The sequence below is a fragment of the Girardinichthys multiradiatus genome, chromosome 18 (genome assembly GCF_021462225.1).
Source record: "Girardinichthys multiradiatus isolate DD_20200921_A chromosome 18, DD_fGirMul_XY1, whole genome shotgun sequence".
Taxonomy (NCBI): domain Eukaryota; kingdom Metazoa; phylum Chordata; class Actinopteri; order Cyprinodontiformes; family Goodeidae; genus Girardinichthys; species Girardinichthys multiradiatus.
Window position 1 is genome coordinate 3,911,050 of NC_061810.1, and position 23,827 is coordinate 3,934,876.

Below are 23,827 nucleotides of genomic sequence, written 5' to 3' on the forward strand. Positions count from 1 at the left end.
CTATCTTGTGGTTGTGCAGGGATCGAGCTGGACAAGTTAGATGCAGAAATGATCAAGCTCCTGGCCTACCAAAGGATCCAACAGCTCTTCCCCCACAAAGTTTTCAACAATCCATCTCTCCTGGCCACAAGCAATTCCTCAAAACTCCCACCACCACATCATGACGGTAAGAGAGTGACACTGCCTGCTGTGTTTCACACCTTATCCGTCTTGATTTCAGAAAATGTATAAAGTCAGTGGGTTAAAGCTGAGCCACTGATCTGCAGGTCAGAAGAATGTGCAGGCACGAGCTGTTCTTTATCCTCTGGCAGGACGAGGAGACACCATCAACATGTGCTATAGGACGTTGTACATAGGATCTGGTAAGACATTCAGATTGCATCCAGCTGAATCCTACATCAGTTGATCTGTGTTTTCCTTCTGCTCATTGTTAGGGTTCTAGATATAGAAATGTTTAAACTGGCCTGACCTGTTTTGGTAACGATTGGCTCATTGTAACAAGGTTACCATAAAATAGTTGATCTGTGTGAAATCTGTGGAAAGAAATGAGGCTGCACATTTAAAAATATAGATAAACACAAAGCTGAAACAATGTATAAACAGTACATTTAGAAACATTGTGATATATGAAAAAGATGTCTTATTTACATGTATTTGTTACTAAATAGAACAGTGTGGTATCACATGTTCATGCCTTTAGGTACCAACATATTTCCTGCATTAGTACTTTTTATTTAAAAAATAATCACCTGACAGAAAACCCATTAAGCTCCAAGGTGTTTAACCGCATGTAGCTGGATTGCAATAATTACAACATCAGATCAGATGGACAGGACACCTACTGGTCCTATGTTGGAGTAAGAGACCCAAACTTCTCAGGCCTGGATTAAACACACTGTTAGGATTATGAATCTGAGAATATTACTTAATATTAATATTTTAATATTTTATCAAATAATATTTGGGTCTGTTAAGGGTTGTCCTGTGAATACCAGCCCAGTAAGGCGATGGTATTAGGACAAAATAGAAAGGTGTGAGACGAGCTCTGACATTATTGAACAGCATAAACTCTGCACATATATGGAATGAATTCACACAATTTCTTAAAATACAAGAATTTATTAACAAAAATAAGTAAACTCAAAGTCAAACATTTCAATCAACAAACTCTTTACTATGCTAAAACAATCCAACTAAACTACCAAGCAGAATTAAAGTATAATGAAGACTAATGGGTTATGTACAATATAAACATGTTGATTAAATATGATTGGAAATCATAACCAAAAGAGTGATGCAACATTACCATGCAATGTTTATGTTTGAGAACCAAGGATTATCTTGAAGAATCTGGAAGTGGAGTTAAGTTAGTCTTGGAACCAACTTAGACAATAATCAGCATACCTTTAGACAACCATTCACAATGCAAGATCATAAAACATTATTTTAATAAAATAATGTTTGAGAATGATCTGCTGAATAAAACCAACCTCCTGGATGACTAATTCTCAACGGGGTCTCATAGCTGCCTTTATTTATTAAAATAAAATTTAAAGAAATATTATTAAAGGAAATAGTAAAATATTTAAGGGAATATTTTAGAAAAGAGCCAAATCTTTCTGGGGAAGTGGGGCTTAATGGTGTTTACTTAGTTATCAAGTTTAGTAAAATAATGTTTAGGGAAATATTATTTACTGGATTGAAAAGTAATAACATTTCTGGGTAAATATTATTTGGCAGCAAGCACGTGTCCTTAACTGTTAGCAGTTAAAGCTAACAAAGAAGCTGATAGCCTAGCACCAGAATCAAACACACACCTTTAAAAATACCATCAATAAAAGGGTAAAAATGCATAAGTGCGGATGGCGCGTTATGATCAATCTTCTGTGTTAAAATCACCTTTAAGTAAAGTTTGTCTTAACTTTAAAAAAATACAAACAGAGAACACAACCTGAGCATGTGTGCTGCAGATATTCTGCTAGCACCAAGATACCAAACTTCATAAAATGGAAAACGTTTAGATCATTTCAATCTAAATCCTTCTATTTCTTTGCCCAAATACTTAACCTTATGAACTGTGGTGAGGAACGTTGTCCAAGGCGGCGAAGTTTGAAGAAACGTCCAGTCTTTAAACGGTTAGCTACAGCTAACCTCCTTAGCTGTGGGGAGTGGCGGCTGTTCTGTCGGCCAGCCAAACTGCACGTTACCGTAACCACGGTGATGCGGCTCCTGTTGTCCTTCTCATAGGGAGGGAAAACCGCTTCACTCGGTTTGTAGAGACAGCTTCTCTACTGGGGACTTCTCTGGGACAGTTTGCTTCTGCAGGCCTCAGAGAGAAAGTAAGCAATGCTTATACCTTAATTTACCCCTTTTTATGAATGAATACCATATTCTTTCAACAGTAATTCATCAGTACATCAGTACTTAACTTGTGCATATGATCGTGGGATCGTATGACACCCTTGGATCCAGTTGAAGAGTTTATGTCTGTTTGCCAGCAAAGAGACATTAGCGCGCTGTCTCCTCCTATCCCGATGATCACCGGCGTGGAAGAGATCGGACCATTGGAAAGGTGGGGGGTTTATACGGGCAGTGGCATCATGGGAAGTCTGCTGTTACCCCCAATTCCTAAGTTGTGCCGGAAGTAGGTTACTCGTACTCGTACTCGTACTCGTCGTCTTCCGCGTATCCTGGACCGGGTCGCGGGGGCAGCAGACTCAGCAGAGACGCCCAGACGTCCCTCTCTCCAGACACCTCCTCCAGTTCCTCCAGGGAGCCCAAGGAATTCCCAGGCCAGCCGAGAGACATAGTCCCTCCAACGTGTCCTGGGCCGTCCCCTGGGCCTCCTCCCGGTGGGACGTGCCTGGAACACCTCCCGAGGAAAGCGCCCAGGAGGCATCCGGAATAGATGCCCGAGCCACCTCAACTGGCTCCTCTCGATGTGGAAGAGCAGCGGCTCTACTCCGAGCCCCTCCCGGATGGCCTGGCTCCTCACCCTATCTCTAAGGTAGTGCCCGGCCACCCTACGGAGGAAGCTCATTTCAGCCGCTTGTATCCGGGATCTCGTTCTTTTGGTCATGACCCAAAGTTCATGGCCATAGGTGAGGATCAGCTCCTCCAAGTCCGAGGCCATGGTACTCGACCGGAAAAGGGTGGCTTGTCCTCTTGAGGTTGGAGGAGAGTTCCTGCCTCAAGTGGAGGAGTTTAAGTATCTCGGGGTCTTGTTCACGAGTGAGGGAAGAATGGACCAGGAGATTGACAGACGGATCGGTGCTGTGCTGGTCCGTTGTGGTGAAGAGAGAGCTGAGCCGAAAAGCAAAGCTCTCAATTTACCGGTCGGTCTACGTTCCTACCCTCACCTATGGCTATGGCGGAAGTAGGTTGATGCAATTTATTTTGAAAGTTCCAGAAAAGTCCGTACCTCGTTTCCTGTTGTAACTCATGGCTGTGGGTCCCAACAACACTGTTGAAGTGAGTCAGCCCGCCGTTGCAGTGATGGAGTTGAAATTCATGTCAGAGGTGATCCCACATGTTTATTTGGGGAAATTGTGGATACAGTTATGGTATATTTTTAAATTTATAAAAAAAAGTTTTATCATTGAATCTATTAAAACTATTAACTGCAGTTATTATATCATTATATTCATTACAGTGTTTTGCTTCTGTCGTAACTCACTGTGTTTTTGTTTTCTGAAAAGGTGCTGACATGGATGTGTGCCTTACAAACTATGGTCACTGCAGCTATATATCTGGGAAACACGCCTGTATTTTCTATGATGAGGTATGAACTGTTGTCAGTTTTTGCTTTCTGTAATGCCCACTCATTTTCCAGCTAGGCTTCACCATCCTGCCTGTTATTCTGTGTGTCCTACAGAATACGAAACACTACGAGCTCCTCAACTACAGCGAGCACGGCACAACAGTGGACAACGTCCTCTATTCGTGCGACTTCTCTGAGAAGACCTCACTGTCCCCACCCAGCAGCCTCGTGGCCAAGGTCCAAGGAATAATCCGTAAGTTCTTCTGTGGTTAAAATCAGCGCAACTCTATGCATCCTATGAAAACACTAGAACCATAACTGGTGTGAACTTTTAATTAAAGTCTTCAGTTCTTCGACTATACAAAAAATGCTTAAAATACTCTATGTGAAATGGAAAACAGGAGCATTTTTGGTAACATCAATGGTCAGGAACTAACCTGACCATTGAACCTAACCTAACGTAGTCAGAGATTATATATTTGTCCAAAACCAAAGTCAGGATAAATGACATAACAGTGTTTTCATGTAACAGACGCATTTACTCCAAGTACACCTGAATCCGATTGAGCACATCTGGGACATCATGTCTCGCTCCATCCACCAACGTCAGGTTGCACCACAGACTGTCCAGGAGTTGGCGGATGCTTTAGTCCAGATCTGGGAGGAGATCCCTCAGGAGAGCATCCGCCGTCTCATCAGGAGCATGCCCAGGCGTTGTAGGGAGGTCATACAGGCACGTGGAGGCCACACAAAATACTGAGCCTCATTTTGACATGTTTTAAGGACATTACATCAAAGTTGGATCAGCCTGTAGTGTGTTTTTTCACTTTAATTTTGTGTGTAACTCGGGCGTGGCGCTGATGGTGTAGGGGTTAAGCGCGCGACCATATACGGAGGCTGCAGTCCTCGAAGCGGCCGTACCGGGTTTGAGTCCCGGACCCAGCGACATTTGCCGAATATCTCCCCCTCTCTCTACCCGTCTTTCCTGTCTGCCTACTGCCAAAAAAAATAAAAAAATAAAGGCCACTAGTGCCAAAAAACATATCTTTGGGTGTATTCACACTTTCCACTTTTGGTCCGCTTTAAACGGACCAGAGTTCGTTTCCCCCCTTGGTCCGGACCTTTTGCGCAGGTGTGAATACACTCAAGCGAATCCTGATCCGGACCAAACAACCGGACCGAGAACCACTTTTTGAGGTGGTCTTGGTCCGCTTCCAAACGGACTCTGGTGCGGTTCGGTTATGGTCTGAATACAAACCGGCCCCGATCCAAACCAACTACAAAAAGCATACGTCTCTTTGGACATAAAAAGCCACCGTAGCCGGTAGCAAAGGTGTGTTGTAAGGTAATCATACCTGATAAGCTGTGTGTTGCTTAGCAACGCTACTGGCTTGTTGCACGTAGAAAACGTCGGCGTTCAGCATGCATTCTCCAACGGGGTTCCAAAGTTATAAATGGAACGTCTCAAAATCTGCGTTGAATAAGCTGCTCTTCACTCTCACAATAATATTGCAGCTTTAATAACGGCACAAATATGCAGAACGTCTACAGTTGTTTTCCTAAATGTCTGGGTCTGTGCTCTGTCCCGCCCCCATCATTTCTGTCCAATGGGAACAATGATCGTCACCCGCTTGGCTGTGTTTACAGGTAATAGTTAACTTGCAAAAAGTACAATGTGAAAACAAACCGCACCCAATGAAAAGAATCAAGTTGGCTTTTGGTCCGGACCAAACAAGCGGACCAAAGGACTTTCCTGGTGTGAATACACCCTTTAATTTTGTGTGTAACTCCAAATCCAGGCCTCCATTGGTTAATAAATTTGATTTCCATTGATGATTTTGTGTGATTTTGGTGTCAGCACATTCAACTTTGTACAGAACAAAGTATCCAATGAGAATATTTCATTCATTCAGATCTAGGATGTGTTATTTGAGTGTTCCCTTAGTTTGTTTGAGCAGTGTAGTTACCAGTAAATCATCTGCAAACAATGACAGCTTTTGCTCCCCTGATGGCATCTGAACTCCTGCTATATCTGACCTCTGCCTTATCCACTGACTTAACGGCTCTATGAAAAGGTCAAAGAGGATCGGCAAAATACAACATCCCTGTTTTGTACCTCTTTCCAAGACAAAGGGATCAGAAAGATCTCCGTTAATTTTTATCCTAGCATATGGTTTATGGTATAATGCTGCAATTACATCAATTATGGTCTGGTGGAACCCAAACCTGGACATCACTTTATGAAGGGAGTCAAAAGCCTTCTCTGCATCCAAACTTACTACCAGGGTCTCTATTTTTTGTTGTTCTACATAATTTAGAATATGTAAGGTTTTTCTGATATTATCTTGTGTCTGTTGGCCTCTAATGAGGCCCGTTTGGTCCTTATGAATTGTCTCTGGAAAGATTTTTTCCAAACTCTGTGAAATTATGGTAGTAAATCGTGTATAATCAATATTTAACAAACTTACTGGGTGGACGTTTCTGCATTTCGATTTATCTTTTCCCTCTTTAGAAATTAGTGAAATAATTGCGTCTCTCCAAGATGGGGGGATTATTTTCTTTTCCAGCACACAGTTGAAAGCTTTTAATAAAACAGGGACTAACTGATCTTGCATTTCTCTATACCATTTGGAGGTAAAGCTATCTGTTCCCGGAGATTTCCCTCCCTTCAACTTCCTAATAACTGCTCTTACTTCTGCTTCATTATTTCTGGTGTTAATTGTTCGTTCTGCTTATCCGTAATTCTGGGAAGAGACAGCTGGGAGAGAAATGCATCTATCTGCTGTTCATTATTCAATTTGGGTTGGGAATATAAAGTTTGGAAAAAATCCCTGAAGCATTTTTGAATATTTTCTAAGCATGTTTCAAACCTACTTGTATGTTCAATTCAATTCAGTTTATTGCATCGAGTCAGAGACTTGTAGCATTCCCTCCTCCCGGATGACCATGTAGAGACAGTGGACAGTCACTGGCGTTGACTTTGCAGCAATCCCTCATTCTGAGCATGCATGTAGCGACAGTGGAGAAGAAAAACTCCCTTTTAACAGGAAGAAACCTCCAACAGAACCAGAACCATGCTCAGTGTGAGCGGCCATCTGCCACGACCGACTGGGGGTTTGAGAGAACAGAGCAGAGACACAAAAAAAGAACACAGAAGCACTGATGCAGGAGTACTTTCTATGGGAAGGAAAAGTAAATGTTAGTGGATGTAGCTCCTTTAGTCGTTTCATCTAGAAAGAAAGAACAGATAAACTTTGAGCCAGTTTTCAAGGTTAGAGTCTGAAAGAGAGCACATATAATTAGTTACAGTAGAAGCTCAGTCAATCGCCATGTCTAGGAGAGAGAAAGGGTTAAACACTGAAAGACAGGGCCACGTGGATCATCTTTAGAAGGTGAGCATTAAGTTGTTGCTGGCAGAAGCTCGGACGATGCCCCTCTCCAGAAAGGTGTCACAGGTAGATACAGAGCCAGGCCAGGTGTAGCTATATTCTCCTTAAAGTTTGAGCTATTTCATAAATTGTATTTAGCCTCCAGAGAGTGGTCCTACTCCTCACTGTCAGGTGAAGAGAGATATAGATTGGAATGTGATCAGAAATCGGGCTCGATCCGATCTCCAACCCCTCTATCTTATGTACATAATTTTTAAACATGAAGAAATAATCTATTCGTGAGTATACATTATAACGAGAGGCATAGTGCGTGTAATCGCGACAGCTTGGGTTTTTGTCCCTCCACACGTCCACTATTCCCAGTTCGTCCTTCACATTTCTAAATCTTTTACTATTTTTATTTTTTATTTTTTTTTGCTTACTTTTCCATTTGAAGAGTCCAGATCTGGGTCCAGCTTGACATTAAAATCACCAGCACAAATCATTATCCCAGAACATAATTTATTTCTAATTAATGACTCTGCACATATGGCCACAAAAAGACAATAAATATTGAAATTCAGTTCAAATTCAAAAGTACTTTATTCATCCTAAAGGTAGAGCCGTGACAGACTTATTTCTATGCAAAAGGAAGAAAGTTTCAATTCAAAATTCAGTTCAAAAATATTTTAATAATGCCAAAGGGAAATTAAATGTTGTTGTAGCTCATATTATGCAGGTTTCTTCAAAGAGCTGTTGTAGATGCTGATTGCTGTGAGCAGGAAGGATCTTTTGTAGTGGTCTGTCTGACATAGCAAATCAGGTTGAATTGTGTTAAATGCACTGGAGAAATCAAAGAACATGATCCAACTCCACAGCGATAAGCAAACTGATAGTTTGCCTCTTCACCTAACTTCTTGAGACACACAGGTGGAAGGGGGAGGCAAAGAGAGCATCAGCATCTTCTGATTTAGCTGAAGGCACACATGTAGAAGCAGAAGGGTCCACGGCTGAGGTGGGAGATAAAACATGCATCTCACTTGTGCAACAATAGGTTTGGTTTGTCTATGAATAACTATTATTAAGTGCCAAAGTCATCCACAAAGTGTGAAGCCTCAATGCCTACAGCATTCACACTTATTGTTTTCCTGTTTCTCTTTATTCTTTATAAAAAGACATTGTTTTTCTGTTTTTCTTTTTGTCTATATTTTCCGTACGTTTTTCTTCGCATAACTAGTCCTACATTTTTCAACCGCTTTCAACAATTCTGGTATCGAAACATTCGGCTGTTCTGGAGAATTATGCTATGACCTTTAGTAACTTCAGCTATTATAATTTTTGAAATATTCAGCTTTTTATGCCAATTTTGGTCTCATTGAAATGAATGGAGATTCTGCTAAATTCGGCTAAAACTTTGCGCTCTTTCACAGCTTACTACTTCTGCATACTTTCAGCTAGAAACACCATTAAACTTTTGAAATTTTCACAAGACATTAACCTATCTTCAGATGATTCATCTTTTTGATATCTTTTACGGTTGTTCTACAATCGCGATTCAAATTTTATGCAAGTTTTTTGATGGCGGAATTCGTCAGTTGGTACAGGTTTTTGAATAACCTGAGAAAGAACAAACAAACTCTCCTCACTCGCTCAATTTTCACTCTACTGGCACAAATTATGTATCAAAACGTAGGATGCTCTTTCGCGATTCAGAAAATGTCACCCTCATTGATGTGGGACAAACTGATTTCACGTAACATGCCCGGGAACAACGCAAAGTCAACACACCCTGAATGGAAAACTTATAGGAACTTCAGAAAAAAATCAGAGCAAAAAATCCTTAAACTCACATGTTTTCGAATCGCCACCGCTCGTAAACCGTTCAAGTTAGAGACATGAGCTTTGCATGAGCTTTACCTTTTATTGTTTTGTCATAAAAAAGGTTTGTTTAGGAGTACCAAATCTGTCCTTCCCAAAATCGCTTAAAATGTAAAAAGTTTCACAATTATCCACTTTTCTACACAATCACATCTCCTACACGGATTTATGTAGACACACCAAAATCTCCAGGATTGTTCACCGATCCCTGCTGAACACAACCATTTTGTGTTGAGTACTTAAACAACATGTACTGCTGTTCTAACAGCTAGACAACAGTGATTAAGTTTAAAAGGCAATTTCATAGACTTTGGCATATAGGCTATTAGCGCATCAGAATCTGGAACAAATCTCTATCAGAACCAGACCCAAAATCCATCAGAACTAAGAGGAAATCTCCATCAGAACCAGTTAGGAACCTTCTATCAAAACCAAGTCCAAACTCCATCACAACCAAGAAGAACACCCCATCAGGACCTGGTAGAAATATCCATCAGAACCAGTTAGGAACACTCCATCAGAACCAGGTCCAAATTAATCAGAACCAGTAAGAAAGCACTACTCTGTGATTTATGATGGTAAGACCATCTTCATAGGTCCCAGGGGAGCAACAAAACAGCACCCACTTGATGTCAGGTGCATAAACAGCTTCTACTGCTGTTCAAATACCTGAACAAGAACGAATCATTTTAAAGGGCAATTTCATAGACTTTTGCATATCGGCTGTACTAGCATTATAGATGGACTGAGTTAATATTAGCCAACATGCTAGTCTTACTACATTAACATTTAGTTAGCCTTAGCATTTTAGCTAATTTCAGCTTTTACACCGCTTTTTGTATACTAGAAGGGGTAAATGAATGTCAGCCTTCATTGTAGTGATGGCCGATATGTTAATGTTAGCAGTTTAGCCTCTCTCTTTCTATCCCTCTGCTTCTGTCCCTCGCTTTTCTTGTCTCTCTTTTCTCATTTCTTCCTCTTTCTATTCTTTTTGCCTCTTTCCCTTCTTTTCCCTTTTTGTCTTTCTATCCTTTCTGTTTCTTTCTCTTCTCTCTCTTTTCTGCTTTTCTCTTCTTTCTGGCTTGTTCTATTTCTTGTGTTCTTTAACAGAGTGTTGATCATTTTTACTATGTCATATTTTTCAGCATCTTCTGCTTCGTTCATTCAGCATTTATATTTTTCGCTTCTTTTGCACCTTTCTGCCCCTTTCTGTTTCATGTGTTCTTCAGCTAATTGTTGGTCATTTTTGCAAATTTTTACTTTTTCAAATTTCTTTGGCATGTTCTGCTACTTTCATTCAGCATTCACATTTTCTGCTTATTTTTAAAACTCTTTCTTTTCTTTCTGCCTCCTTCTATTTCATGTTGTTCAGCTAATTATCGCTTATTACTTTTTCAAACTTTTTTTAGCATCTTCTGCTTCGTTCATTCTGCAGAATTCATTCTCACGTGCTGTTTCAATGAGACAGCAATTTTTCTACTTTTATTATTATATTTTTCGTACGTTTTTCTTCGCGTAACTAGTCCAACATTTTTCAACCAATTTCAACAATTCTGGTATCAAAACGTTCGGCTCGTTCTGGAGAATTATGCTATGACTTTTGGTAACTTCAGCTATTATAATTTTTGAAATATTCAGCTTTTTATGCCCATTTTTGTCCCATTGAAATGAATGGAGATTCAGCAAAATTCCGCAAAATTCAGCTAAAACTGCGCTATTTCACAGCTTACTACTTCTGCATACTTTCAGCTAGAAACACCATTCAACTTTTAAAATGTTCACAAGACATTAAGCTATCTTCAAATGATTCAGCTTTTTGATATCTTTTACGGTTCTTCTACAATCGCAATTCAAATTCTATGCAAGTTTTTTGACGTTTTTGATTTTATAATGTAATCCTATGGCGGAATTCGTCAGTTGGTAGAATGTACGCTCTAGGTTTTTGAATAACCTGATAAAGAACGAACAAACTCTCCTCACTCGCTCAATTTTCACTCTACTGGCACAAATTATGTATCAAAACGTAGGATGCTCTTTCACGATTCAAAAAATGTTGCCCTCATTGATGTGTGACTAATGGATTTTAGGCAACACACCCGGGAGCAACGCAAAGTCAACACACCCTGAATAAGAAACCTATAGGAATTTCAGAAAAAATCAGAGCAAAAAATCCTTAAACTCACATGTTTTACAATCGCCACCGTTTGAGGTAGAGACATGAGCTTTGCAACAATTAATCTTCAGACCTGGCCGGCACTCAAAGTGAAGGAATTCATTTGATACCTTGTACCGTTTTGTCAAAAAATGGGTTTGTTTCAGGGTACCAAATCTGTCCTTCCTAAAAAAGCTTAAAATTAAAACATTTCTAAATCATCGACTTTTTACACATATCTCCTACACGGATTACTGTAGACACTTGAAATTCTCCAGGATTGTTCACTGATGTCTGCTGATACCTACAGTTCAACATTCCTTTGGATACCTTTTAGCGTTTTCTCGTGAGGTAAGTTTTTTGAGAGTGAAAAATCCACCTTCACTCAGGTTAAAAATGGTCAAAATGATCCACGTTTTTACACGGTCACACCTCCCAGAAAGATTTTTGTATTCACATGAGAATATCCACGATTGTTCAGCAAGACCTGCTGATTCATACGCTGCATGAATTAAATCAATAGCCCTTATAGTTTCCGAGTTATTAGATGTTGTTCAAGAGCATGTTCAGGCATTTTTGTCTTTTTCTCAATTTTTCCCTTTCTTTTAACCTACTGTTGTGCCTTTATTATTAGATTTTCAATAAAACAGTATTGATATTATAGTTCCCCTGTCCGTACTGATAAAAATAGTCAAAGAATGACGTCGATAGCCCTTCTGGTTTCTGAGTTATGGGCAGTAGTTCGGGAGCATGGGCCTCCATGTTAAAAAGCCAGGCCAGGATGAGACTTGCTTTATAATGGAGACAAGTGTCGAGTGAGAAACATCAGGTGCCAAGTTACACTGACAGTCTTTGCTGATTGGTTGATTCATTAGGCCTGAGCAGGAAGCCTGCCAATTGTAGGATTTCTTATTATTCCTTCTTTGTTTATTATTATTCTGTTGCGTATTTGCGGGGCAATTTGAGGGCTTTGTCATGCCCCTAGATGGACACGATTTAACCCAAAATTGTGCCCCGCGTAAAATCTTTGTTCGATAATGTCGTTGTCAGTGGGCGTGCCCAAACCTCTTAGCCCGACTCCCAAATGTGAAATAGGCCGAACCCAACATTGTAGAGATCTCAAAATTGGCACACTGGCTGCCCTGAGAACAGGATGTCACTTTTTTTTCCTGGGAAAGGTCGCTATCTGCCTGTCTACACTCAATCCGCTTCAAACTGTGTCAGATGAATGATAACTAGTGGGTCTAACTTTGTTTGAAGCACTGTGACTTTTCATAAAAGGGCGTTGCCATGGTGGCGCAGCGAAGTTTGACGTCACGCCATGGCCATACATTTGGCTCTAATTTCCACATAAATCGTCTGATCTGCACCAAATTCAATATGGTTCATCCTAGTCCAGTCCCCAAAAGAGATTTGATGAGATATTTGGTGGGCGTGACCTACCGTATTTTCCGCACTATAAGGCGCACCGGATTATAAGGCGCACCTTCAATGAATGGCCTATTTTAGAACTGTTTTCATATATAGGGCGCACCGGATTATAAGGCGCATAGAATAGAAGCTACTGCAGTCAAACGTTTGACTGGGGTTGCGTTATGCATCCACTAGATGGAGCTGTGCTAAAGAGAATGTCAACAAAACAGTCAGATAAGTCAGTCAGTCAAACTTTATTAATACACTACAAACCAGCGTTCTGATAACTCCATTCACTCCCATGGTAAGGTCTCCTCTACATAGAATTCTATTGAATAGAGCCAACCGCACGTTAGGAATGCATTGGAGTCTATGAAGTTGAAGTTGAAATCAAACGTTAGTTAAAACGTGAAAGGGAACTTTTCCCTGATTCGGTAAACACGTAAAAGAAACAGTTTGATGCACTAAATCAAACGTTAGTACATTCACAATATAGTAGCGTTAACTGTTGAATTTTCTCGCTGCTGCTCTATTCCCATGTTCGACTGCGTAGCTAACAGCCTTGAGTTTGAACTCAGCATTGTAAGCGTGTCTCTTGAAAGGTGCAATTTTGGGGTCGTTATACACACACAAGTGGGGTTGGACTAGGAGTAAGAACAGTACAGGTGTTTACCGCTATTACTTCGGCGACACCCCTGACTACGGTAGCCGTAATGCTGCAAGCGGTGCGGCTTTGTAGTTTACCAGTCGTACTGAAACATTTTGACAGAGCGCCGTGTACAACCAGTATGGATCAACCAATTAACCACTTGATCCATATATAAGGCGCTCCGGATTACAAGGCGCACTGTCATTTTTTGAGAAAATTAATGGTTTTTAAGTGCGCCTTATAGTGCGGAAAATACGGTAATTCTTCCACAGCGTCCCCTAGAAATATTAAAAAAATCAGCCCCAAGTCATGCTTTGCCCGAGGATTGTGAAATTTGGTACACATAAGTAACTTCTTAGGACCTACAAAAAAGTCTTTTGGAGCATTGGTCCAAACCCCACAGGAGGTCAGCAATTTTGGATTGAAGTTGCCATTTGGACCCTGGTTTGGCCGTTTCTAGCCCGCATATCTGAGCGAACTCCTCCTACAGCTTTTGACTTAGAGACTTCAAAATCAATCAGTATACTCTTCAGTCAACGGGGATCAAAAGTTATCAAAAGCTTTTTGATACATGAAAGCGTGAGGCCAGGCCTCAAAATATGACTTCTTGCCATAAAAAATGAAATTGAAATAGCTCCTACAAGGAAGGTTGTCAGGTTTAACCAACCTAACAATATTTATTAACATCACAAAAAGAAAAGAGAGACAAAGTATTAGTTTTTTACTCGCTTTGCGAGGAGAACAGTCAGATGTGCTCAGTTACAGATCTCGCACCGCTCCGCACAGCATCTGTCCGAATCCTCTTTTTATTTAGGGTGGTCCCTAGTTACAATGAACGTTGCTGCTTTGAAGGATGGGAAAACAACAGCTGCATCGTAAACAAGTCATAAACAGCTTTATCCATTAACAACACATTTCCACAGTCCCCTTTCAGCTTCCAGGGCCAGTTGTGCCTTTTGTTGAGTGTAATCAGCCTTCATCTTTATGACCTCCTCAACTGGACTGCTTCCTTCTCTGCTAGCTCAGCACCATTTATGACCTTTGCCTGCAGACAACTCACACATCCTTTACTCACACAAACATCATGAAAGGTTATGAGATCAAATAGTCAAGTTAAAGAATAGGAGAAAATATAAGATAAATCTATATTCAATTATTCCAACAAAAGTCACAGAGACCTGAAACCTTCTAAGATTGATTGGCCTCTGGCCCTGAACAATATTTACTGATCAGATGCTGGCATCATCGAAGCCCCGCCCCCTGAGAACAGGAAGTGTCATGTTTTGTTTTTGATGGTCCATATTTGATCCCCTTCACATAATCAACATGAAACTGTCTCTAATGATAGATAACATGACGGTCTTAGACAGTCTCCAGTACTGACTGGTTTGGTTGGAGGGTGTGACTGTGGCGGTGTGGCGAATTCTGATGTTACGCCACGGCCATACGTTAGGCTCTAAATTCCACATGCATGGTCCGATTCACTCCAAAATAAATAAGGGTGATCTTTGTCAGCCCCCAAACACCTTTATTGGATTACATTGGAATTTGGATCAACAGCGCTCCTAGGATATTTCAAGTGCTCTATCTCCTTCATACATCATCGGATCCACTTCAAATGTAGTATACATCATCATGGTTCATTGCTGAACATGCTGGCACAGTCAATTGATGACATAATTTTAGCACCGCCCACTATTTAACAAGTGAGTGCAGCTTCCAACTGGAAGGTCCAATTTACTCCAAACTGAATATGGCTGATATTTGCCAAACCCCAAACAGCTCTATTGGATTACAATGAAACTTGAATAAACAGCGCCATCTAGGACTTTTCAAGTGCTCTGTCTCCCTCATACATCATCAGATCCACTTCAAATGTAGTATACTTCATCATGGATCAATGCTAAACATGTTGCCACAGTCAATTCATGACATTATTTCAGCTCCGCCCATTAATAAACAACTGAGTGCAGCTTCCATCTGGAAGGTCAGATTTCCCCCAAATTTTAAATGCTTCTCACCAGACCAGAACTCTGCATGACCAAAGATCATATAACATGTTCCCCACAGTGCAACCTAGTGGCGACGTGTGGAATCGAACGCCGCCCTCGGTGGTATGTAGGTGGCCAGGCTCCCGCGGTCGCTGCACAGGCTGAGCTGCGAGGGCCTTCAATGCTGCTTGCAGCTTTATTTCCTCACTGTTCTATTTATATATCTGTGTATCTTCTACTACAGGGGTTGGACAATGAAACTGAAACACCTGGTTTTAGACCACAATAATTTATTAGTATGGTGTAGGGTCTCCTTTTGCGGCCAATACATCATCAGTTCATCTTGGGAATGACATATACAAGTCCTGCACAGTGGTCAGAGGGATTTTAAGCCATTCTTCTTGCAGGATAATGGCCAAGGCACTACGTGATACTGGTGGAGGAAAACGTTTCCTGACTCGCTCCTCCAAAACACCCCAAAGTGGCTCAATAATATTTAGATCTGGTGACTGTGCAGGCCATGGGAGATGTTCAACTTCACTTTCATGTTCATCAAACCAATCTTTCACCAGTCTTGCTATGTGTATTGGTGCATTGTCATCCTGATACACGGCACTGCCTTCAGAATATAATGTTTGAACCATGGGATGCACATAGTCCTCAAGAATGGTTCGGTAGTCCTTGGCAGTGATGTGCCCATTTAGCACAAGTATTGGGCCAAGGGAATGGCATGATATGGCAGCCCAAACCATCACTGACCCACCCCCATGCTTCACTCTGGGCACGCAACAGTCTGGGTGGTACGCTTCTTTGGGGCTTCTCCACACCGTAACTCTCTCGGATGTGGGGAAAACAGTAAAGGTGGACTCATCAGAGAACAATACAGGTCCTTCTCAAAATATTAGCATATTGTGATAAAGTTTATTATTTTCCATAATGTCATGATGAAAATTTAACATTCATATATTTTAGATTCATTGCACACTAACTGAAATATTTCAGGTCTTTTATTGTCTTAATATGTATGATTTTGGCATACAGCTCATGAAAACCCAAAATTCCTATCTCACAAAATTAGCATATCATTAAAAGGGTCTCTAAACGAGCTATGAACCTAATTATCTGAATCAACGAGTTAACTCTAAACACCTGCAAAAGATTCCTGAGGCCTTTAAGACTCCCAGCCTGGTTCATCACTCAAAACCCCAATCATGGGTAAGACTGCCGACCTGACTGCTGTTCAGAAGGCCACTATTGACACCCTCAAGCAAGAGGGTAAGACACAGAAAGAAATTTCTGAACGAATAGGCTGTTCCCAGAGTGCTGTATCAAGGCACCTCAGTGGGAAGTCTGTGGGAAGGAAAAAGTGTGGCAGAAAACGCTGCACAACGAGAAGAGGTGACCGGACCCTGAGGAAGATTGTGGAGAAGGGCTGATTCCAGACCTTGGGGGCCCTGCGGAAGCAGTGGACTGAGTCTGGAGTAGAAACATCCAGAGCCACCGTGCACAGGCGTGTGCAGGAAATGGGCTACAGGTGCCGCATTCCCCAGGTCAAGCCACTTTTGAACCAGAAACAGCGGCAGAAGCGCCTGATCTGGGCTACAGAGAAGCAGCACTGGACTGTTGCTCAGTGGTCCAAAGTACTTTTTTCGGATGAAAGCAAATTCTGCATGTCATTCGGAAATCAAGGTGCCAGACTCTGGAGGAAGACTGGGGAGAAGGAAATGCCAAAATGCCAGAAGTCCAGTGTCAAGTACCCACAGTCAGTGATGGTCTGGGGTGCCGTGTCAGCTGCTGGTGTTGGTCCACTGTGTTTTATCAAGGGCAGGGTCAATGCAGCTAGCTATCAGGAGATTTTGGAGCACTTCATGCTTCCATCTGCTGAAAAGCTTTATGGAGATGAAGATTTCATTTTTCAGCACGACCTGGCACCTGCTCACAGTGCCAAAACCACTGGTAAATGGTTTACTGACCATGGTATCACTGTGCTCAATTGGCCTGCCAACTCTCCTGACCTGAACCCCATAGAGAATCTGTGGGATATTGTGAAGAGAACGTTGAAAGACTCAAGACCCAACACTCTGGATGAGCTAAAGGCCGCTATCGAAGCATCTTGGGCCTCCATAAGACCTCAGCAGTGCCACAGGCTGATTGCCTCCATGCCACGCCGCATTGAAGCAGTCATTTCTGCAAAAGGATTCCCGACCAAGTATTGAGTGCATAACTGTACATGATTATTTGAAGGTTGACGTTTTTTGTATTAAAAACACTTTTCTTTTATTGGTCGGATGAAATATGCTAATTTTGTGAGATAGGAATTTTGGGTTTTCATGAGCTGTATGCCAAAATCATCCGTATTAAGACAATAAAAGACCTTAAATATTTCAGCTAGTGTGCAATGAATCTAAAATATATGAATGTTAAATTTTCATCATGACATTATGGAAAATAATGAACTTTATCACAATTGCTAATATTTTGAGAAGGACCTGTACATGTTTCACATTGTCCACAGCCCAAGATTTGCGCTCCTTGCACCATTGAAACCGACGTTTGGCAATGGCATGAGTGACCAAAGGTTTGGCTATAGCAGCCCGGCCGTGTATATTGACCCTGTGGAGCTCCCGACGGACAGTTCTGGTGGAAACAGGAGAGTTGAGGTGCACATTTAATTCTGCCGTGATTTGGGCAGCCGTGGTTTTATGTTTTTTTGGATATAATCCGGGTTAGCACCCGAACATCCCTTTCAGACAGCTTCCTCTTGCATCCACAGTTAATCCTGTTGGATGTGGTTCGTCCTTCTTGGTGGTATGCTGACATTACCCTGGATACCGTGGCTCTTGATACATCACAAAGACTTGCTGTCTTGGTCACAGATGTGCCAGCAAGACATGCACCACCAATTTGTCCTCGTTTGAACTCTGGTATGTCACCCATAATGTTGTGTGCATTTCAATATTTTGAGCAAAACTGTGCTCTTACCGTGCTAATTGAAGCTTCACACTCTGCTCTTACTGGTGCAATGTGCAATCAATGAAGACTGGCTACCAGACTGCTCCAAATTACCCATGAAACCTCCCACACTAAAATGACAGGTGTTTCAGTTTCATTGTCCGACCCCTGTATTTATGTCTGTGATTCTGTCTGTCTTTCTGCCTCTATTATTACCACTCAGACACACACACACACACCTCGACAACACTGTCTATCTGTGATTCTCTTTTCTTCTGCTCTCGCCGTTTTGTCTCAATATTTTACACACACAAACACATACACACACATCCCTGTTTTACTGTCTTTTTGAGGACTTTGCATTGACTTCCATTCATCTTCATTCACTTCTATGGCCTAAACCTGACCCTACCACTAACCCTGTGACCATCTACATAGGAGGGAACAACATGGTGGCCATTCTGTGTACCGTATTTTCTGCACTATAAGGCGCACCTTCAATAAATGGCCTATTTTAGAACTTTTTTCATATACAGGTCCTTCTCAAAATATTAGCATATTGTGATAAAGTTCATTATTTTCTATAATGTAATGATTAAAATTTAACATTCATATATTTTAGATTCATTGCACACTAACTGAAATATTTCAGGTCTTTTATTGTCTTAATACGGATGATTTTGGCATACAGCTCATGAAAACCCAAAATTCCTATCTCACAAAATTAGCATATTTCATCCGACCAATAAAAGAAAAGTGTTTTTAATACAAACAACGTCAACCTTCAAATAATCATGTACAGTTATGCACGCAATACTTGGTCGGGAATCCTTTTGCAGAAATGACTGCTTCAATGCGGCGTGGCATGGAGGCAATCAGCCTGTGGCACTGCTAAGGTCTTATGGAGGCCCAGGATGCTTCGATAGCGGCCTTTAGCTCATCCAGAGTGTTGGGTCTTGAGTCTCTCAACGTTCTCTTCACAATATCCCACAGATTCTCTATGGGGTTCAGGTCAGGAGAGTTGGCAGGCCAATTGAGCACAGTGATACCATGGTCTGTAAACCATTTACCAGTGGTTTTGGCACTGTGAGCAGGTGCCAGGTCGTGCTGAAAAACGAAATCTTCATCTCCATAAAGATTTTCAGCAGATGGAAGCATGAAGTGCTCCAAAATCTCCTGATAGCTAGCTGCATTGACCCTGCCCTTGATAAAACACAGTGGACCAACACCAGCAGCTGACACGGCACCCCAGACCATCACTGACTGTGGGTACTTGACACTGGACTTCTGGCATTTTGGCATTTCCTTCTCCCCAGTCTTCCTCCAGACTCTGGCACCTTGATTTCCGAATGACATGCAGAATTTTCTTTCATCCGAAAAAAGTACTTTGGACCACTGAGCAACAGTCCAGTGCTGCTTCTCTGTAGCCCAGGTCTGGGGAATGCGGCACCTGTAGCCCATTTCCTGCACACGCCTGTGCACGGTGGCTCTGGATGTTTCTACTCCAGACTCAGTCCACTGCTTCCGCAGGTCCCCCAAGGTCTGGAATCGGCCCTTCTCCACAATCTTCCTCAGGGTCCGGTCACCTCTTCTCGTTGTGCAGCGTTTTCTGCCACACTTTTTCCTTCCCACAGACTTCCCACTGAGGTGCCTTGATACAGCACTCTGGGAACAGCCTATTTGTTCAGAAATTTCTTTCTGTGTCTTACCCTCTTGCTTGAGGGTGTCAATAGGGGCCTTCTGGACAGCATTCAGGTTGGCAGTCTTACCCATGATTGGGGTTTTGAGTGATGAACCAGGCTGGGAGTTTTAAAGGCCTCAGGAATCTTTTGCAGGTGTTTAGAGTTAACTCGTTGATTCAGATGATTATGTTCATAGCTCGTTTAGAGACCCTTTTAATAATATGCTAATTTTGTGAGATAGGAATTTTGGGTTTTCATGAGCTGTATGCCAAAATCATCTGTATTAAGACAATAAAAGACCTGAAATATTTCAGTTAGTGTGCAATGAATCTAAAATATATGAATGTTAAATTTTCATCATGACATTATGGAAAATAATGAACTTTATCACAATATGCTAATTTTTTGAGAAGGACCTGTATAGGGCGCACCGGATTATAAGGCGCATAGAATAGAAGCTACTGCAGTCAAACGTTTGACTGGGGTTGCGTTATGCCTCCACTAGATGGAGCTGTGCTAAAAAGAATGTCAACAAAACAGTCAGATAAGTCAGTCAGTCAAACTTTATTAATACACTACAAACCAGCGTTGTGATAACTCCATTCACTCCCATGGTAAGGTCTCCTCTACATAGAATTCTATTGAATAGAGCCAACCGCACGTTAGGAATGCATTGGCGTCTATGAAGTTGAAGTTGAAATCAAACGTTAGTTAAAACGTGAAAGGGAACTTTTCCCTGATTCAGTAAACACGTAAAAGAAACAGTTTGATGCACTAAATCAAACGTTAGTACATTCACAATATATAGCGTTAACTGTTGAATTTTCTCGCTGCTGCTCTATTCCCATGTTCAACTGCGTAGCTGACAGCCTTGAGTTTGAACTCAGCATCGTAAGCGTGTCTCTTGAAAGGTGCAATTTTGGGGTCGTTATACACACACAAGTGGTGTTGGACTAGGAGTAAGCACAGTACAGGTGTTTACCGCTATTACTTCGGCGACACCCCTGACTACGGTAGCTGTAATGCTGCAAGCGGTGTGGCTTTGTAGTTTACCAGTTGTACTGAAATATTTTGACAGAACGCCGTGTACAACCAGTATGGATCAACCAATTAACCAATTGATCCATATATAAGGCGCTCCGGATTACAAGGCGCACTGTCATTTTTTGAGAAAATTAATGGTTTTTAAGTGCGCCTTATAGTGCGGAAAATACGGTACTTAAACAGCTTGTATTGCTGTTCCAACAGATAAACGGCGATTCAATTTAAAGGGCATTTTCATAGACCTTTGCATGTAGCATTGTATTGCATTGTAAGCATTATAGATGGATAAGGTTAATCTTAGCTAGCATGCTAGTGATAGCCCAGATGCTAATGTTAGCATTCAAGCTAGCATTAGCATTTAGGCTAATTTTAACTTCTAAGGCTACATTGACATATTGAATGGAATAATTTAATGTTGGCCAATATGCTAGTGATAGTCCACATGCTAATGTTACCATTTAAGCCAACATTAGCATTTAGGCTAATTTTAGCTTACAAAGCTAAATTGACATATTGAGTGGATTGAGTCAGTGTTAGCTAACATGCTAGTGATAGCCCACTAATGTTGACATTTAAGCTAACATTAGCATGCAGGCTAATCTTCAATTATAGGGCTAAATTGACATTGAATTGAATAATTTAATGTTAGCCAACATGCTAATGTTAGCATTTAAGCTAACATTAGCATTTAGGCTAATTTTCACTTTCATGGCTAAATTGACATTTTGAATGGAATGAGTCAATGTTAGCCAACATGCTAGTTATTGCTTACATGCTAATTTTAGCTTAGAAGGCTAAACTGACATGTTGAATAGAATGTGTCAATGTTAGCCAACAGGCTAATGTTAGTCAACATGCTAATGTTACCATTTAAGTTGATATTAGCATTTAGGCTCATTTTCACTTATAAGGCTAAATTGACATATTGAGTGGAATGAGTCAGTGTTAGCTAACATGTTAGTGTTAGCCAAAATGCTAATGTTAGAATTTAAGGTAACATCAGCATTTTGGCAAAAGCAGATTTTCTGCAGTCAACTTCAGCTTGTTTCTGCAAGCTTTCAGCTAGAGAAGTTAACTTTCAGCATTCACACTGCATTTTCGTAGGAAATGCAATTTTTCTAGTTTAGATTAAAGTTACCATGTTTCAGTAATCAGTAGCCAAACAGCTCAGTTTTAGTTTTATTAATACCTGTCTGGTGAGGAGCGGTATCATAGAATTATAGATGAGAGTGAATTCACACCCTGGTGTTCTCAAACCGTTTGTACTACACTCATATAAAGAATAAACACAAACGACTTCTCTACAAACTATAATTTATTAACAAAATACTTTTGTCAACAAACTTTTTAACTAGGCTTATTGTAAGTACAAAGAACAAATGAAAAGGTTAAGGGAAAAAAAGGGGAACAAAAGAATAAACCATAACCTATAAAATGACTCCTATGCAAGGAATGATGTTTGCATATTCCAGCCTGTCTGATTGTTAGTGCTGTTTGTTTGCAGGTCGCAGTAAGAAGAGACAGGACAGGGTTATGGGTTTTATGCCAGCTGGAGGAGTGATGAGCAGCCAGCCTCAAGGCAGCGTGGGGTCGTTGTGCAGCTGCAAGGGGAGCAGTTCCAGCCTTATTGGTGGCAGCGGTGCAGGCTGGGAGGGCACAGCTCTCCTTCATCATGGCAGTTACATCAAACTGGGATGCCTCCAATTCGTTTTCAGCATCACAGAATTTGCTGATGAGCAGCCAAAAGAAGAGCACGCCATTCTTCCTCCTGCAGGTTGCACAAGCACCACCCAGAGCAGTGGCAGTATGGCCAGCTCTGCTCCTGCCTCCACTTGCACACCACCACCCCCCAGCACTGCTATTGTAAGCAGCCCCTCCAGTCACGACGAGGCTGATGCTGAGATTGCTCCTCCCCACCAAGTGCCCGTTCTGCACTACAACTCTGTTCCATAACCCACACAGGACACATGCTCTGCCTCGTTTTATTTTGCACCTTCCGTGTCACAATAAAGAGAACGCTACGCAACAGGATGGTCAACAGGGAATAGTTTATTTTTTTCAATTTCAAATTGTTTATATTTGCATGAAATTTAAGTATTATTGACAAGTATTATTGACAATCTCTTCTGTTTGAGAATGACTGACGATAACCTTGTTTTCACTTCAGACTATTAGGACTTTGAGCAAAGATTATTTACTTGAGCTCATTTATTTTTCACAGTATATATTAGTTTTGTGTAATGTAACTTTACTGTGTTGGTCAGAACCATTTAGCAGTGACCCTTTTTTTTAGTATTGAATTCCATGCATTGTAATTTCCTTTGCTGCTTTTGCACCACAGGTAGCTATAAATGTATGTAAACATACATGCTTACACACTATATGTAAACATACTGTAAATGTATATAATTCAATGTTTCTCAGCTGGAGGAACTTTGGATTCCATGTAGATTTATCATTTTTTGGTTTTTAACTTTACAGTCATGAAATTTGTGATACTGTGTAGAGTACCTGCAGTTTTGTGATAAAACTTGTTCTTATGTATTGTAGTCCATCTTTCAGTACCATATTGTTTAGCACTCATTTTAACATCATGTGTTGCTCTGTATATAGGCACTCTTTATCTGTACCTGCTTGTCTGTTAAAACCTGTAAATACAGAAAGATTTTTAACAACGAACTTAGTCCAAGTGTGATATTTTAGGTTTTTTATATTTAGGTCACATTACCTGGAGATTGGTCGAAAATTATTTGTAATTCATTTCAAAAGGAAGGAACAAAGAGGCTACAACTATAACTGTATTATACTGATGTAATTCAATTCAGCTGATTTATATAGCACCAATTCACAACACGTGTTTGCATAAAGGTGATGTTTCCACTGCCCTTTCTTTTTGGTCAAAGTTCTTATTTATAGGATTATCTTGTGCCACATTGTA

At 41.0% G+C, this 23,827-nt stretch overlaps 1 protein-coding gene across 2 annotated transcripts in view; it reads left to right on the forward strand.

The window, feature by feature from the left end:
• Positions 1 to 23,568, forward strand: part of phf12b (PHD finger protein 12b) — a 49,102-nt gene extending 25,534 nt beyond the window's left edge. For both annotated transcript variants that reach the window (XM_047391452.1, XM_047391453.1), the window contains 5 exons: positions 20 to 166; positions 267 to 362; positions 3,699 to 3,781; positions 3,875 to 4,013; positions 22,394 to 23,568. In XM_047391452.1, the coding sequence (XP_047247408.1) occupies positions 20 to 166; positions 267 to 362; positions 3,699 to 3,781; positions 3,875 to 4,013; positions 22,394 to 22,842 (914 nt within the window). In that variant the 3' untranslated portion in view covers positions 22,843 to 23,568. The remainder of the gene's footprint in view (positions 1 to 19; positions 167 to 266; positions 363 to 3,698; positions 3,782 to 3,874; positions 4,014 to 22,393) is intronic.
• The last annotated feature ends 259 nt before the right edge of the window (positions 23,569 to 23,827 follow it).